The sequence below is a fragment of the Dasypus novemcinctus genome, chromosome 18, assembly GCF_030445035.2.
Source record: "Dasypus novemcinctus isolate mDasNov1 chromosome 18, mDasNov1.1.hap2, whole genome shotgun sequence".
Lineage (NCBI taxonomy): Eukaryota > Metazoa > Chordata > Mammalia > Cingulata > Dasypodidae > Dasypus > Dasypus novemcinctus.
The window spans coordinates 729,494-747,219 of record NC_080690.1 but is presented as its reverse complement, the minus strand read 5'-3'; the positions used below and the strand labels follow the sequence as shown (position 1 = coordinate 747,219).

Here is a 17,726-nt window from a genome sequence, read left to right as displayed (position 1 = left end):
GAATTTAGGGGAGCAGTGAGAGCAGAATCCAGATTACAATGATATATCATTTAGATTCCAAAAGAGAAATCCCACATTCTCTGTGACTTAACACAACCCAAGCTACTTCTCACTCGTGGTCCTTAACTAGGCTCGTACTGGAGCGCCGTCAACGCTTGGATCCTCTAGGAAGAAGTAGCCCCTCCTTCCCAACGACCCCCCGCCCAGCCGCCCTCTCCCACGCCTCCCGCGCCTCCTCCCGCCCTCCGCAATCCCCGGACACCCTTCTTCCGGTCCCTTCCCTCCGTCAGCGCCCGGAAGGAAGGGGCAGTCTTTGACTGGCTCTGTTCCGCCGCTTACGCCACTTCCGCTCTAGCTCTGATTGGTCAGGGTGCTCCAGCCTTTCTGATAGGGCGGGCGCACTCCCTTCCCAGGAGGCCTTGCGAAGCCTTTCCTCTCGTCTGTTCACCCGCGGAGCAGGTAGGGCTGCGCGTTCCGAGCCGCCGCTGGCATCGGCCTCCATCCCGCGCCCCCGGCCCCACCCCGCGACCCCCGGCCCCATCCCGCACCCCCCGGCCGGCGCCCCGCGCCGCCGGCCCCATCCCGCGCCCCCGGCCTCCATCCCGCGCCCCCGGCCCCATCCCGCACCCCCCGGCCGGCGCCCCGCGCCGCCGGCCCCATCCCGCGCCCCCGGCCTCCATCCCGCACCCCCCGGCCCCATCCCGCGCCCCCGGCCCCACCCCGCACCCCCCGGCCCCAGCCCCGCGCGCGGCGTCGGGCGCGGCCGTGGGAGGCCCGCGGGCCCAGGCGGCTTCGGCCTCCGGCGCAGGCGCTGCGGGCTGGGGCCCCGCTTGGAGGGAGGCCGGGCCCGGGCGTCACGCGCCGCCACCCTTTCCCTCCCGACCCCAGGCCGTAGGCAGCCATGGCGCCCAGCCGGAACGGCATGATCCTCAAGCCGCACTTCCACAAGGACTGGCAGCGGCGGGTGGCCACGTGGTTCAACCAGCCCGCCCGCAAGATCCGCAGGTGAGGGGCGGCGGCCGTGGGGGCGTCCTGGCGGGGCTGCGTGGGTCGCACGGTCCAATGATGACAGTCTCCGGAATCGCTGTACTGCCTTGATGAAAGTACTTGTGAACCCTTTTCCATCTGATGACCGGGAGGCCTTCCCCGCGGTGGCGGGCTTCGCGCAGCCGGTAGTTGGGTCCCACGTTGTAATGGCTTGGGTGAGGCCGAGTGCGGTTTGGGAGAACGCTGTTGTTAGCCGCAGGGTCCCGGACAGGCTCACACGGGGCAGCGGATGGGTCTCCTTGAGGTAACTCTCCTTGGGCCTCTCTCTGACCAGGCGGAAGGCCCGGCAAGCAAAAGCCCGCCGCATCGCCCCGCGCCCTGCCTCAGGACCCATCCGGCCCATCGTGAGGTGCCCCACGGTGCGCTACCACACCAAAGTGCGCGCCGGCAGGGGCTTCAGCCTGGAGGAGCTGCGGGTGAGTGGCGCCCGGGAACTTTTCCTTCTCAGAAACGCGTGCAGTCAGGTGATGACATTCTCCGGAATCGCTGTACCGCTTTGATGAAAGCACCTTTGAACCCTTTTCACTCTGATGACTGAGCAGGTTTGCTGGGCCTGGAGGTGTGCGGCCTGGAGGATCCTCACCTGTCCATGTTTCTGGGTCAGGTGGCCGGCATCCACAAGAAGGTGGCGCGGACAATCGGCATCTCCGTGGATCCCAGGAGGCGGAACAAGTCCACCGAGTCCCTGCAGGCGAACGTGCAGCGGCTGAAGGAGTACCGCTCGAAACTCATCCTCTTCCCCAGGAAGCCCTCTGCCCCCAGGAAGGGGGACAGCTCGGTGAGCACCTTGCAGGCCTGGAGGGTGTGGGGCAGCTCCGTGAGCGCCTTGCAGGCCTGGGGGGTGGGGGCAGCTCTGTGAGCCCCTTGCAGGCCTAGGGGGTGGGGGGCAGCCCGGTGAGCGCCTTGCAGGCCTGGGGGGTGGGGGGCAGCCCGGTGAGCGCCTTGCAGGCCTGGGGGGTGGGAGACAGCCCGGTGAGCGCTTTGCAGGCCTGGGGGGTGGGGGCAGCTCCGTGAGCGCCTTGCAGGCCTGGGGGGTGGGGGCAGCTCTGTGAGCCCCTTGCAGGCCTAGGGGGTGGGGGGCAGCCCGGTGAGCGCCTTGCAGGCCTGGGGGGTGGGGGGCAGCCCGGTGAGCGCCTTGCAGGCCTGGGGGTGGGGGCAGCTCCGTGAGCGCCTTGCAGGCCTGGGGGGTGGGGGACAGCTTGGTGAGCGCCTTGCAGGCCTGGGGGTGGGGGCAGCTCCGTGAGCGCCTTGCAGGCCTGGGGGGTGGGGGACAGCTCCGTGAGCCCCTTGCAGGCCTGGGGGGTGGGGGACAGCCCGGTGAGCGCCTTGCAGGCCTGGGGGGTGGGAGACAGCCCGGTGAGCGCCTTGCAGGCCTGGGGGGTGGGGGCAGCTCCGTGAGCGCCTTGCAGGCCTGGGGGGTGGGGGCAGCTCTGTGAGCCCCTTGCAGGCCTAGGGGGTGGGGGGCAGCCCGGTGAGCGCCTTGCAGGCCTGGGGGGTGGGGGGCAGCCCGGTGAGCGCCTTGCAGGCCTGGGGGGTGGGAGACAGCCCGGTGAGCGCCTTGCAGGCCTGGGGGGTGGGGGCAGCTCCGTGAGCGCCTTGCAGGCCTGGGGGGTGGGGGACAGCCCGGTGAGCGCCTTGCAGGCCTGGGGGGTGGGGGGCAGCTTGGTGAGCGCCTTGCAGGCCTGGGGGTGGGGGCAGCTCCGTGAGCGCCTTGCAGGCCTGGGGGGTGGGGGACAGCTCCGTGAGCCCCTTGCAGGCCTGGGGGGTGGGAGACAGCCCGGTGAGCGCCTTGCAGGCCTGGGTGAGCAAGGCCTGGGTGAGCGCCTTGCAGGCCTGGGGGGTGGGGGCAGCTCCGTGAGCTCCTTGCAGGCCTGGGTGAGCGCCTTGCAGGCCTGGGGGGTGGGGGCAGCTCCGTGAGCGCCTTGCAGGCCTGGGGGGTGGGGGGCAGCTCGGTGAGCGCCTTGCAGGCCTGGGGGGTGGGGGCAGCTCCGTGAGCGCCTTGCAGGCCTGGGGGTGGGGCCCGTTAGAGATGATTCCAGGGACTTCTGAGAGGCTGCCCAGCAGAAACTAGCAGTTTTTTACATTCTGTCCGTTCTGCAAATGATGCTGAATAGCAAAGGCTGTAACTTGGAGCTGGGTTGGTTGGTTGGTTTTTCCTTCTCAGCGAAAGCTCTTTTTCTTTTAATTGCTTTATGTACAAAAGGAATATTTTCCAGCAAACCTTAAAGAGCTAGGTTAGTCATATCTACCCATAAGGTCTTTGTTTAGTAGACGTTTCTGGGGACTTGTCCCTGGTTTGCTCTAACACGTCCCCAGCTCACATGGCAATTGGTTTGCAGGACAAGGTAGCCCCAGCCGCAAGGTCCGTAAACGAGGCAGGCACTCTCGTGTTCCCTCCTGGGCCGTCTGCTCGGGCCCAGGGCCACCCTGCTCGGGTCTGCTGTGTGTCACCGGGGGGTCGTGAGTATAGTTCCTTGGTGAGATGAGGCTGAGCCCGTTGCATCTTTTTTCTAACAGGCTGAGGAGCTTAAATTGGCCACGCAGCTGACAGGCCCAGTGATGCCCATCCGGAATGTGAGTGGAGCCATGCTGTGGTCGGGCACGGGCCCTGGGTGGGGGGTGGACAGTGTTGTGGGACGGACGAGCTGGTCTGGTGTTGGCAGTGCCTGTGTGGGAGGGGCTGAGTGGTGGCCACGAGGCTTGCTAGGGCTTATGGTAAATCTTAACAGATGCACTCCTGTGGGTTGGCTGTGTTCTCCCTCTCGTGAGCTTTGGGGCCCTCACCTGGGACTGCCCACCTTATTAGGACCCTCTCTTCCGGCTGCCTGGAAAGCGCAGGCCACAGGCGAGCCCTTGGGCGAGAGAGTGCTTGCTGATCCCTCGTGGGCCAGGGACCAGACCCTGTGGGTGTGTTGGCCCAGGCCTCCCCTTGGTCAAGGTTGTGCGTTGTGCGTCCGGCAGTATCGCCTGCCCCTCGTGGCCACTCCGCAGTTCCTCTTCCCGCAGCCTCCAGCAGCTGAGGCAGGGTCTTCGGGCCTGGGGCCTGTCTTAGTGCCTCGGTTCACAGACAGACAGGCCTGATTTGACCCCCTTGGTCCGTTCAGGTCTACAAGAAGGAGAAAGCCAGGGTCATCACCGAGGAGGAGAAGAACTTCAAGGCCTTCGCCAGCCTTCGAATGGCCCGCGCCAACGCCCGGCTCTTCGGCATCCGAGCAAAGAGAGCCAAGGAGGCTGCAGAACAGGACGTTGAAAAGAAGAAGTAAACGCTGTTGGGGACTTGCAATAAACGAGTAAAGCTGCCTGTCCGGGTGACGTCGGTGGTGTGAGTGGGGGGCGCGCTCCTGTGGGGTCTTGTCTCGCTTCTCCGGGGCCGGGCAGGAGAGAGTGGGACCTTCCACAGCAGCTGTTGCTTGACAGCAGGCGTTTATCAGCTGGGTTTTGTGCACAGGTTGCAAAGGTCACCTTTTAAGTGGGCTTTTTAGCCCGAGTGATCTCACCACTGAGGACTTGGGAGCGGTGGGCGGGAAGCAGCTGCCCAGTGGGGATGGCCTGGGCACTCGTGCCTTTTCCTGTGTCCCTTGGTGGGTCCCGGTTTTGAGTTTGTTTGAAGCCAGAGTCAGGGTTTAAGCTGCCACATGGGCGAGATGCTCACACAGCCCTGTCCGTTGCTGCCCGTCACTGCGGAACGTTCTTGGCCTGTGGCTGTGGCCATGGCAGCCCTTTGTGTTTTACCTGGACCTTCGATCGGCCTTGTGAGGTGTAGTCTATAAACTTTGTGGGAGAGTTCAAGCCCGAAGGTCCATCCTGTGTCAAGTCAGAGGGAGATGAGGGTGCCATGGCCATCTCCGGACTCGAGCTCCTCAGGGCCTTGCCCACGCCCACTGGGGCGGGGTGGGGGGAGTGAAACAACTAAATCTTTAATAAACGCAGGACAAGTGCATCCAATGTTTTCAGATGAGATGGTCTTGGAGGACTTGTTAGCTGCTCAGCTCTCTGAACATCCCCTGCTTAGCCCACCTGACCTGTTGACACCAGCACCTTGCAGCACCTGGCGTGGGATTGGGCAGCAGGGGGGTGCTGCCCTGTTCCCCCCAGGCTGAGGAAGGCTCCCTGCAGGCAGCGCGGGGCGCTGGTAGAAGTGGAGGCGGTCTTGATGGCAAGGCGGGGTGAGGCCTCTGTGTGGGGCTGGGGCACAGGTGCTGCCGGTGGGCAGGGCTTGGCGTGGGAGCCACAGGTGCAGCTCTAAGGCAGGGCAGGGGCTGCTCTTGTCTCGATGCATCCTGGAGACGGTTCTGTTCCAGAACTGGTGGGCAGGGCCCTTAGGTGGTCCCCAGGATTCCTGCAGCCTGGAATACACTCCCTGTGGGTAGAAGAGGACACGCTTTGCCGTTTACATGGCAAAGGGGCCATTTCCCTGGTGGGCCTGTCCTAATCGGGGAGGAGCTCCAGCTCCTTCAAAGGACGGGCTCAGTTCAAAGCAGCTGGGAAGGGCACTGGGCGCTCTTAGGGGCTGCAGCCCCTGTCGGCAGCCAGCAAGGAAGTGGAGGCCTCGGTCCTCAGTTCAAGCTTTAAGTTAGAGAAGAAATAATATGCTCGGTCCTTAAAAAGAATGTCCATGTAGAAGATGAGAAGACGAAAGCCAAGTTCCTCCCTCCCAGCTCCACATGGTGCCTCCAGGGCGTCCCCAGGGCTGTGCCTCGTCTCCCTGCCTCCACCCCTGCCGCAGGGCTGGACAGAGCAACTGCCCACAGACAACTTGGGGAAGTCCCGCGAGGTTAGGGCCTCTGCTCGGCCTTCTCCCTGGGAAGCTGGCACCTGGGGGAAGGCTGGCGAGGAGGACCCCTGGTCTCCAGCCAAAAGTAAGAAGCAAAAGAAGGGTGACCAGGCACAGGCCATGGAAGGGGGCTGCCTCGGGAGTTGAGTCCCCGCTGGTACCACGAGCCAGAGGTTCCCGGTTCCTGGCCCACGGAAACGGGAAGGAGATGTTTCTTTGAGCTGCTAAACTTAGGGCTGTTTCTCTACGCGCTGGAAGCCCCTTGGGCTGCTCTGCAGCAGCAGAAGCGCACCTCCCCCTCCCCCTTGGCCACAGCCACCCCTTGAAAGCCAAGCACGGGGCAGGGTGCTTCCTGCTTGTGATTCCGCCCAGACCACTTCCCAGGGCCCCTCAGGAGCCCCCAGGAGCTCCTCTTTTTATTTCTTCCCAGTAGGTCTTTGCTTCCCTGTTTAGTTTCCTCCTAATGCTTGTGTGTGCATGGGTGCATCTCCATTTGTGTCTGTGATGTGTGTGCATGCGTCTATAGCCGTGTGTGATGTGTGTGATGTGCATGTGTCTATAGCTGTGTTTGTGATGTGTATCTATGGCCATGTGTGTCTATAGCTGTGTCTGATGTGTGTGCATCTGTAGCCATGTGTGTCTGATGTGTGTGCCTGTAGTTGTGTGTGTGATGTGTGTGTCCTAGTCGGGGCTCCATGTGTGTCTGTTCCATGTGTACGTCCATGTGTCTCCGTGTGTGTGTTGGTCTCACTTCGGGTCTCGTGTGCGTGCACACACGCGTGTCTGGGAATGTGTCCTGTGCCCTGCTGGGCATCGTGAGGAAAGCGTTTGTGCTGCGCAGCCTGACCAGACCCCGAGTCCTCGTTGGCCTCTGGGTTGACGGGGAGGGGCTGAGGCGAGAGGCCTTGGCCAAGCCCATGGGGACTGCAGTCCCACCTCTGAGGCAAGAGGAGCAGCCCACCTCAGGAAAGGAGACCACTCGAGAGCCGCAGGTGCTCTGAGGTGAAGTGACATCTCTCAGGAGGAAAGAAACAAGGACAGGTTCTCAGCCGGCTATAAAACAAGAAGCACCGGGAAGCGGACCTGGCCCAGTGGTTGGGGCGCCCACCTGCCACATGGGAGGTCCAGGTTCAAGCCCCGGGCCTCCTCGACCCGTGTGGAGCTGGCCATGCGCAGTGCTGATGCGCGCAAGGAGTGCCGTGCCACGCAGGGGTGTCCCCCGCATAGGGGAGCCCCACACGCGAGGAGTGTGCCCGTAAGGAGAGCCGCCCAGCGCGAAAGAAAGTGCAGCCTGCCCTGGAATGGCACCGCCCACACGGAGAGCTGACACAGCAAGATGACGCAACAAAAAGAAACACAGATTCCCAGTGCCACTGATAAGGATAGAAGTGGACACAGAAGAACACACAGCGACTGGACATAGAGAGCAGCCACTGGGGGGTGGGGTGAGGGGAAGAAATAAATAAATCTTAAAAAAAAAAAAAAAAAAAAGCACCAAATCCTGATGAGCTGTTCCCCGTATAAAAGTCTGTTAATCCCTGAGATTGTGGGAAGATGGAGCAGGAAGCTCCAGGCATCAGTCTCTCCAAAACAACCACAGAAATGACAGCTGTCTGCATCAACCATTTTTTTTTTTTTTAAGATTTATTTCTCTCCCCTTCCCCACAATTGTCTGCGCTCTGTGTCCATTCGCTGTGTGCTCTCCTGTGTGCACTTGCATTGTCCAGCAGCACCTGGAAACTGTCCCCTCCATATGGTAGATGGACTCTCCATCAGTTGAGCCACATCTGTTTCCCATGCATCAACCATTTTGGACTCTCCAAATGGGCTATGTTTGCACACTGCTGCTCTTTCAAAAGATGCTGTGTTTGGTTATGGCCCAAAGCTTTGAGAGCCTTTCTTGCATGGATCCCTCACCATTTGAGCATGACAGATTTGATAAAATTAGTTTTTACTCCTGCTTACCTCTGCCTATCATTGTATGAATCCAATCTTCTCTCTTTTTAAAGATTTACTTATTTATTCCTCCTCTCTCCCCTGTTGTCTGCTCTTTGTGTCCATTCGTTGTGTGTTGCTTGTCTTCTCTTTTTTTTTTTTTAAGATTTATTTCTCTCCCCTCCACTCCTCCAACCCAGTTGTCTGCTCACCTTGTCTATTTGCTGCTTCGTCTTTGTCTGCTTCTGTTGTCAGCTGCACGGGAATTTGTGTTTCTTTTTGGTGCGTCATCCTGTGTACCAGCTCTCCGTGTGTGCGGCGCCATTCCTGGGCAGGCTGCACTTTCTTTCACGCTGGGCGGCTCTCCTTATGGGCGCACTCCTTGCGTGGGGCTCCCCTACGCGGGGGACACCCCTGCGTGGCACAGCACTCCTTGGGCGCATCAGCACTGCACGTGGGCCAGCTCCACACAGAGCAGGAGGCCCGGGGTTTGAACCAGGGACCTCCCATGTGGTAGACGGACACCCTAACCAGTGGGCCAAGTCTGCCGCCTGCTTGTCTTCTCTTAAGGCAACACCTGGAACCACTCTTTCCAGAGTGGGACAGAGGTGCTCGGTCTCTTGCAGCACCTCAGCTCCCTGGTCTGCCATGTCTCTATTGTCTCTTCTCTGAGTCTCTTTTTGTTGAGTCATCTTGCTGCGCCAGCTCTCCACTCGGACCAGCTTACTGCACGGGTCAGCACTCCTGCATGGGCCAGCTCTCTGCGTGGGCCAGCTCGCTGTGTGGGCCAGCTTGCCCTCACCAGGAGGACCCGGGAATCGAACCCTGAACCTCCCATAGGGTAGACGGGAGCCCAACCACCCAAGCCACACCCGCTTCCCTCTTCTCTCTCCCTTTTAAAAAAAAAATTATTTCTAGGGAAAACACCAGTAAATTAATATCTGATTTCCACCCGCGTGCTGCGCAGCGGTGGCAGTGGGGCCTGCGGCCTGCACTCCCAGAACAGCTGGCTGGTGCCGGGGGGCTGGGGGTCCTCGCCGCCTCACCAGGCTGTTGGGCTGCTCACTGCTCTTCATCTGCTGCATCGCGCGGTCGGCTCCGAGGGCAACCGCTGTCCCAACCCCCTCAGGAAAGGAGTAGAGGAGACTTAGGCTTTTTATTGTTCTCTTTTCTTTGTTCATTCCTTGATTGGGAGCAAAAATGATTGGAAAAGGCATAAATTTATGGCTCCAGGCCTCGACAACAAACGTCTCAATCCCAGAGGAGTGGGGGAATAAGAGACGGCAAAGCAGGGAGCTGAGGTGGCTCAGGTGATGGAGCGCCTTTTCTCCACATGGGAGGCCCCAGGCTCGGTTCCCAGTGCCTCCTAAAGAGAAGGTGAGCAAACAGAGCACAGCAAAGGGACACACAAAGCAGACTGCAGCTGTTAGAAAGCTGCGCCTGTAAGAAAAAGGCTCACCCAATTGCGGAGGAGAAAAGAATTTTATTAACACTCTTGCAAGAACGGGCGCTCCACCTGGATAAAACGGCCTGCGCACCAAACAGCAAGAAACACATTTATCCCCTAACCCTGACAAGTCCCTCCCGTTCCCCATCGACTGGGTGCTTCAGGGGCGACAGCCTGTCCCAGTTGTCTGAGTCCCGTGTCCTGCTCCCAGTCGCTGCGCCACGCTCTCCACACTAGCGGGCTGGGCGACTCGTGCTGCGCTTCGGCGCTGCTTTCACTATTGGCCCCACCCCCACTTCTCACCATTGCCCCCCCCCTCATTTTGGGGCCACTTCAAATTCCTGGCACACCAAAGCTGCTAGAACCCCTTTCCCTCCTCAGCGGCAGAGCCAACTCTGGCTGCCCCTTTGTGAAAACTAAACCCTTTCCTACAAATCCCCCTCTTTCTTTGAGACTCTTAGTTTTCACAATTTAGTTTCTCAAACCTGCTGAGACTCTCCTCACGTTCTTCATCACGGAGATCTTCCTCTTTAAGGGGTACAAGGTGTTTGCTTGTGCTGTGTGGGCATCTGTTTGGTTAGGGCCGTTTCAGTGAGTTTCTGAGCTAACCCTCGGGCACACGGGATGATGCAACATCCACCTGCTGTGAGTGCCCCAGCCACGCTGATAAGGGAGGTCAGGACAGACAGTGCCTCTCCTTCCCATTTTCCACACCAGCTCTCTAACCACCCCGTGAGTGGGTTGTCAATGCCAGGACTTTCTGCTAACTCTTCAGATAAGGCTGTTAAGCCTTGGAAGGTCTTGGTGACAGTCCTGTCTGGGGCCGTGTTATTAGGGATGAAGCTACAGCAGTACCTCCAATCATGACACAGACGCCTCCTTTTTCTGCCAGCATCATGTCTAGGGCTATCCTATTTTCCCAGGCCATTCGACCAGTAGCATCCAACTGTTCCGTTATTCCCTTAACTGCATCCCTAGTGTAATTGATAAATCTTTGTTGATTATGATATATATATAGCTAATCCAATCCACATTTTTGTTAATGGTGACCCACCAGAACAAGAATGACTCAGATCCTGCAGCTCCCTGATTTCTAGCTTTAAATTCATTTGGGACTCCCCAGGGAACTCTCTTATACTATCTAGATAAGCTCAGTCATCAAAGGAACCAAGTGAACTTCCTTCCTTTCTCTTTTCCTGGTTTTGTGTTTCTTCCTCTTTTTCAAATGCCAGGGTAAATGGGATGGCCAGCTGAACCAGAGCACAGGCTCCTCCCCACTTCTCAGGTAACACCAGTCGGAGGATGCCCTTTCTGCAGTAACACAAAAGGTCTGCTCGGAATATGGCCAAACTGGAGAAATTGCCAGTACTGTCCTCACGTTCCATAGCTGTGTATACAAGGCCGTGGTCCCAAGGTCCTGGAGCCCCTTTCCCCATCTAGAGAGACAGGCAAAGTGACTTCCTGGGCCCAGGTGGGAAGCCGGTATGGCTTTGGTGTTTCCCGTTTTGACAGGAGGGAAGAGAGGGAAGAGAGGACAACAATTTTCACCAGGAGTAGCTCTCTGGAAGAGGAGTGTCATGCACGTAAACTCCCTTTCATGTTTTTCCATACCTAGTGGAAAGGGTACGATATGAGCTGTGGGCCGGCCTGTTGCACAAGCCTAACAGTTGCTTCTGTTCAGACTCTGTACTGTATATTGGACCCATTCTACCCAGGCATTTGCGTCTCCATATCCTGTCTCTATTTCTGTGGTCTGCTTTAAATCCTCCGCCTTCAGTATCCTGAATGCTTTGGGATCCTTCTGCACAGGGGACCTGGCCTTTGGAGGGTTTTCCCTTGGCATCTCTGAAGGGTGAGCTGGAGGGGACGTTGTTGACGTCATATCCACAGCGGAGGAAGGACTCGAATACAGAACCTCCCCAGAGGGTCTTTACCTGTAACGCCCACCCCCATCCCATACACTCTACCAACTACTTTGTCCCTGGTGCTGCTCCCAGTTTCTAATTTGTCTGCCTTCTTACTAGTTATTACTGCAGGATTGCACTGAAGACTTTTGCAGGGTATTACCTTTATAAAAGGTTATTTTTACGCTTGAATGGCCTCAACCTTGGTGAGACCCATCCCACATTCACGGTCCATACTGGGTGGTCCACCATACATCATCCCAGGAGGGGCAGGGGGGGCTCGACTGTAACCATTCCCCACTGGCTCTGGGCATAGGTATTTATTTTCCCCACTCAGACGTCGCTGGTGCTGCAAATCCCCACAGTCTATCACTTGGCAGGAATCAAGCTGCACGGTCATGGACCCCAGACCTTCAGTTTATTTACTATGAATTTAATGGGGCTTGTCATGACCTGAATCTGAAACAACATAGTCAGTATAATTATTCTCATTTTCAGAAACTTTAAATTCTTCATCTGCTAGTCTCTTAAGGCACTAGAAAAGGTGGATACAGGTAATAGCCTTCCCCCTAAGTGGAGGGAAATCTTCCTGCAAAGTTCACTAACAGAGTCTGAGCAGTCGCTCCCCCTTTCCGGTTGCCCTCCCAACTATTGCCTTCTCAGAGTGATCCTTAAGAGATCTGAAGTTGGAGTTATTTCCCAGGACTCGGACGGTGTTGTTGAGTGCTTATCATCTGGTTCAGGTACTGGTACTGCAGTTTCAATTGTGAGCAAAACTCGATAGGGTCCTTCCTAGGTTGGCTGAAGTTTGGATTCTTTTCATGGTTTGATTAGGATTCAGCTGCCAAGTTCGTGTTGATGGACAGTGAATCCAAGAGGCGGCGTCTGGGCAAACAAACCACGATGCCTGAGGGATGACAAAGCAGAGGACAAAGCCAGTATATAATTCTCAAGGACAAGATCCTTCACCTCTAAGGAAGGGAGGTCTCCAGTCCTCCTGGGAAAAGACAAGCCAGAAAGCATTTCATAAGGGGAGATGCCCGGCTCTTTCCTGCGACGGTTCTAATCCTCAGTAGGGCTACGGGTGAGCACTTAATCCAGGGTGACTTTGTTTCTAAGACCAACTTAGATGCTTCTTTCTAAAGAAAGAAAAGTCTGATTCCTTCTCTCTACTCTCCCTGAAGACGGCGGGTGCCAAGGTGTATGGAAGTCCATGTGACACCCAGGCTGCGCGTCATGTTCTGGAGAGCACGGGAGGTAAAGTGGCAACTGTTGTCTGGGTCTGTGTTTTCACTAACCCATAACAAGGAATGATTGGTTCAAGGATGATTTTAGAAGTTCCTGATGCAGTTGCTGGGCCCAGAGGCTTTGCCTCCACCATCCTGTCAGATGATCTACAATAACCAGAACAAACTTCAGCCGACCCATCAGGGGATTTCACTGTAATCAACCTGAATGCCCTGAAATGGCCTGAGGCCCTGCTCCAGTCCCCTTGTTCTTGCCTCCTGAAGACTTTTCTATTGACCTTTTGGCAAATCATCCATCGTTCACTTATTTGTTTAGCTACAGTATAAAGGTCCACGCATCCAACACACTTAAGAACCAGATCACACCTGGCCTGCACCCCTCAATGACTCCCTTGCTGTAAGTCTGCTAATACCTGTTTCATCACCTGTTTATTCAACATTTGTCTGCCATATGGGAGGAGCCACCTCCCTTGATCATCAAGGGTCCCTCCTAACTGCTCCAGCTCTTTCACTTCCTTTTCAGAGAATGTGGGGACCCCAAACTCTTTGGGAATGGAGGGTACCAGGATCACCAATTTCAAAGGGGGACTAAGGGAGGTCCTAGCCTCTTCATCTTCTAACCTGTTGCCCTTTCTTCAAACGTGTGACCTTTCTGGTGTCCGTTTTCATGCACCAATGATACTTCCCTGGGTAAGAGTAGATTGGCCAATACTTGTGTTATTAATTCCCCATGGACTAGCCCTTTTTCTTTACCATTAATCCAATCCCCTCGTTTCCCAAGTTTTTCCAAAGGTGTAGACTACCCCAAAGGCATACTTAGAGACAGTGTAGACTGTACCATCCTCTTCCTCTGATAATTTGAGGACTTGATTTAATGCCTACAATTCACAAGTTTGAGCTGACCAGTCATGGGGCAGTCGACCAGTTTCTTTCTCCTCACAAGTTAGTCCATCCACAGTTGCACAGCCATTGTGTCCCTTCTAGGACCCTGGAGGACCCATCTATGAATAATTTTTCCCCCGAGTGCAGGGGAAGGTCCCCGAGGTCAGACCAGACTCAGGTCTGATACTCAGTCAGGCCTAAACCATCCTGCTCAGGAGCCTCCCTTTGGTCAGGTCCTTCCAGAGGAAGGAGGCTGGGCTCAGGCTGTGGTCTGTTGTCAATACCAAGTCATTTTTTTCCATCAGGATAGTCTCATACTTCAGAATTCTGGAATCAGTCAACCACCCTCCCACTTTCTGAGACAGAATAGCTCTGACCTGAGGAGGGGTGCTAATGACTAAGGCTCCCCCGAAAGTCAGCTTCCTGCTCTCTTCTACCAGGAGAGCGGCTGCTGCCACAACATGAACGCATCCGGGCCGTTCCCTGGAGACAGGATCCAAAATCTTGGAAAGGAAGGCTCCAGGTCTCCTTTGACCTCCCCAGGATTGGATCAGAACCCCCAAGGCTGTGCCTCTATCTACTGTAATAGACAGGTGGAAAAGTTCTCAAGGAAGGGGGGGCCAGAACAGGAGTTTGCCCTTTTGAGCCCCTCTAAAGCCTCTGTCTCCCCTGAGAGCTCACTCCTTCATTCTTTAGGGCTGCAGAAGGACGGTGGTCACTCTTCTGTAACTGCTTCCTCCTGCTTAGGGGCAGGAGGCCTTACCTGACCAGGTGTAAAACCCTCCTGCTGTTCTATCATGATTGGAGGAAGGTGGGAAACGGACTTTGGCCCAGTGGTTAGGGCGTCCGTCTACCATATGGGAGGTCCGCGGTTCAAACCCCGGGCCTCCTTGACCCGTGTGGAGCTGGCCATGCGCAGTGCTGATGCGCGCAAGGAGTGCCGTGCTACACGGGGTGTCCCCCGCGTGGGGGAGCCCCACGCGCAAGGAGTGCGCCTGTGAGGAAAGCCGCCCAGCGTGAAAAGAAAGTGCAGCCTGCCCAGGAATGGCGCCGCCCACACTTCCTGTGCCGCTGACGACAACAGAAGCGGACAAAGAAACAAGACGCAGCCAATAGACACCAAGAACAGACAACCAGGGGAGGGGGGGAAATTAAATAAATAAATAAATCTTTTAAAAAAAAATAAAAAAAAAAAAAATTATGATTGGAGGAAGGTGACTCTGGCACCCTGGGTGAAACTGGATGAAATCCCTCTATGGCTAACAAGATGGGAGAAATAAACTTAGTTAGAATGTTGAGGATATAGGGTTTCACTGAAAAGATACTGGGCCACAAAAACAGAAAAGGCCGGGAGCCTAAAGGCTGCATCTTCTCAAAGTTGATGGTCTTTATTTTGCAGGTTTTCATTAGAAACTGGCTTCTAGGTCCTGGGTGAGGAAAGGTTACCCAGAGACTGTCTCGACGGGGTTAAGCTGAAGTGGATCCCAGCCACCTGGTTTACTGTTCCTTCCTGGTGGGAAAGTGCTTAGCCCTGGCAGGACGGCATGTGGGTTTGCCAGTCCTCCCCAGGATAGGAGTGGACAGGTTTTAGAATAAGGGCTGAGAGGGAGACTTGGATTAAGCGGGTTCATTAACTGCTTAGAAAGTGAAGTTACCAGGACCTTTTAACGTGTTCAATATCCTTCTGCATATGCTCTAGAAAATATATCATCATAACCATCAAGCATGTATCTAGAATAGGAGATAGAGGTACAGTACTTAATACCATTCAATGCACTAATGAATGCATGTTTCTTTTTGGGTTGCAGTTAATAGATCAAAGCTCCTGGCTTTCAACACCATACAAGTTGTCTCTGCATGGGAGCAGGGTATAATGCCAGTTATGCTTAAGCTCTGCTCACAGCACCCTGGTGATCGCAGCTCCGCCTAGCATGTCCTTCACACAGCAGCACGCTGCAGCACCATTGCAGAAGCTAGGAAGGTCGGCTCCAGGATCCCCCTGGCCTGGTGCACAGCGCCCTCCAGCACCATGGGGCTTCTTGCTTCTACACCTTCACCCCGATGACATTAATTAACAAGTATTTTACTCAGCAATACAGATGCCCAAGGGAATCAAGATTATCTTCCTTTACCACCATTTTAATATGCAGATTGAGGTGGCCTCTGACGTTTTCCCTGTCATGAAGCTACTTTTTGTTATTAAAATCAATTCAGTTTCTGTTTAATAATGACTTACTGGAATTAACCACTTAAATATTTCAGTTTAAACATTGCTTCCACAAACTTCTTATAACTATCCATAGCCATCTAGACAACAGTTGCTTCATCTCAAGACAAATTCTGTGTTCAGAAAACACAATCCCTTACTTAATGCTGCCTTCCGTAATACCTTCTGCAACTTGCCGTGTGCATTCAAGTCTTGTCCTACATACTTCCATCCTGATTTTATGAAAACCAGCTTTCTTATCTTAGGAAAAAAACACATTCTTTTAAACAAACTTATCAAATTTTTGTCAACACTCCCACAAACTATGCCTTTCTATATCTACTTAAGTCTTATATCCCTCATTCTGTTCTGTGAAAAAAAAACAAAAAACAAAAAACTATACATTTCGATTTAGGCATTTCAAGATTTGCATACTTTATTAATTTTTTTTTTAATTTTTAGCCATTTGAATAGAGCTCTTTTAAGAATTTTCATTGTCAATTTATTATTACCACCTGGAGGTATTAAAACATACACTGAACAAACAGAAAAACACAAAAAGAATTATGAAAGCGAGGTTGACACGGACTCGATCCTCATCTGCCCCATATTTTGGCCAGAATACATCGGGCAGTCATTCCCTTTCCCTTGGTCTGACCAATATTGGTTCAATGCTCCAACGTCCTTCCTAGTGGGCTCCTGGAGGGATGTCCCCAGGGGATCTTACAGACACCCCCTCCCCCTCTTCTCATCCACAGTCAGCAGATCTAAGCATCTGGTCTTGGGTCCTTCCAGCTGTCAGAGGCGGGCCCCCAGCTGCGGAGTTCCAGACGCTCAATCAGCGGGGCACGCCTTCCCCTCATTTGCCCCAGGGTCCCCCCTCCAAAGCAGTGGATCCCAGATGAGCCCCCAAGGTTGTCAGAAAGAAAGCTGCACTGTCAGAAACAAAAGCGTGCCTGATTGTGGAAGAGAAAAGAATTTTATTAACGCTCTTGCAAGAACGAGTGCTCGACCTGGATAAAATGGCCGGCGCCAAACAGCAAGGAACACTGACATTTATACCCTAAACCTAACATGCAGGTCCCTCCCCTGCTCCCCATCGACTGGGTACTTCAGGGGTTCCAGCCCATCTGAGAGAGCTGACTAAATTCCCCAGTTCCCGCTCTCGATCCCCGCTCCTGTGCTCCCTACACCCTGGCGGGCTGGGTGGACTTGGCTCTGCTTTCACCCCTGGTGGGCTTTTCAGATTTGGCGCCACTTTACTATTGGCCCCGCCCCCACTTCTCACCACTGTCCCCCCCTTGGTTTGCTGCCACTTTTCAAATTCTTGCCCGGCCAAAGTTGATAGAACCCCTTTCTCTCCCTCCTCTAACTGCAGAGCCAGCTCTGGCTTCCCTTTGTGAAAAATAAACTTAACTAACTACTTCCCACAGTGACGGCAAACAAAAAGGAGATGGGGAATAAATAAAAATAAATCTTAAAAAAAAACCTTACTACAAGTTACAGTAATGAAAACAGTGAAGCCCTGGCTTAAAGACAGACATGCAGACCAAGGGAACAGCCCTGAGGGTCCAGAGGAGAAGCCGCGCCCGCGGCCCAGGGGTCCTCAGCAGGCTGCCACGCCCGTGCAGGGGAGGAGAGCCCCTTCAGCACGCGGTGCTGGGCCCCCTGGAGGCCTCACCTGCACGAGCATGCGCCCCTATCTCTACCATGCACAGAATTCAAAATGGATTAAAGATCTAGTACCATAAAACTCTTACAAGAAAACAGAAATTGGCGGCAGACTTGGCCCAGTGGTTAGGGCGTCCGTCTACCATATGGGAGGTCCAAGGTCAAACCCCAGGCCTCCTTGACCCGAGTGGAGCTGGCCCACGCGCAGTGCTGATGCGCGCAAGGAGTGCCCTGCCACGCAGGGGTGTCCCCTGCATAGGGGAGCCCCACGCGCAAGGAGTGTGCCCCATAAGGAGAGCCGCCCAGCATGACAGAAAGTGCAGCCTGCCCAGGAATGGTGCCGCCCACACGGAGAGCTGACACAGCAAGATGACGCAACAGAAAGAAACACAGATTCCCGTGCCACTGACAACAACAGAAGTGGACAAAGAAGAAGATGCAGCAGATAGACACAGAGAACAGACAACCGGGGTGGGGGGTTGAAGGGGTGGGAGGGTGGGGGGGGAAGGGGAGAGAAAAAGAAAAAAGAGCTAGTATCATAAAACTCTTACAAGTAAACAAAAATACCTTCATGATCTTTCAATAGTCTATGGATTTTTAGATTTTACACCAA

The 17,726-nt window shown here is 55.1% G+C and overlaps 1 protein-coding gene and 2 non-coding genes across 3 annotated transcripts; all 3 read left to right on the top strand.

The window, feature by feature from the left end:
* The first annotated feature begins 353 nt into the window (after positions 1-353).
* On the top strand, positions 354-4,352 carry RPL13 (ribosomal protein L13). The gene is made up of 6 exons (XM_004471917.4): positions 354-459; positions 889-1,005; positions 1,322-1,463; positions 1,652-1,825; positions 3,565-3,621; positions 4,152-4,352. Exons 2-6 carry the CDS (start codon positions 902-904, stop codon positions 4,308-4,310), a joined length of 636 nt encoding a protein of 211 aa, XP_004471974.1. The 5' UTR covers positions 354-459; positions 889-901; the 3' UTR covers positions 4,311-4,352.
* LOC111758757 (small nucleolar RNA MBII-202) lies at positions 1,064-1,147 on the top strand. Its single transcript, XR_002792923.1, has one exon. It is a non-coding gene; the product is annotated as a small nucleolar RNA MBII-202 (small nucleolar RNA).
* On the top strand, positions 1,513-1,596 carry LOC111758756 (small nucleolar RNA MBII-202). Its single transcript, XR_002792922.1, has one exon. It is a non-coding gene; the product is annotated as a small nucleolar RNA MBII-202 (small nucleolar RNA).
* Positions 4,353-17,726: the final 13,374 nt, after the last annotated feature.

What these genes read in the sequence shown, in the direction of transcription:
- RPL13 (XM_004471917.4), top strand. Translation starts at nt 902, where the DNA reads ATGGCGCCCAGCCGGAACGGCATGATCCTCAAGCCGCACTTCCACAAG. An exon ending in CCAGGAAGGGGGACAGCTCG is followed by an intron (nt 1,826 to 3,564) that starts GTGAGCACCTTG and finishes TTTTTCTAACAG; the next exon opens with GCTGAGGAGCTTAAATTGGC. An exon ending in CAGTGATGCCCATCCGGAAT is followed by an intron (nt 3,622 to 4,151) that starts GTGAGTGGAGCC and finishes TGGTCCGTTCAG; the next exon opens with GTCTACAAGAAGGAGAAAGC.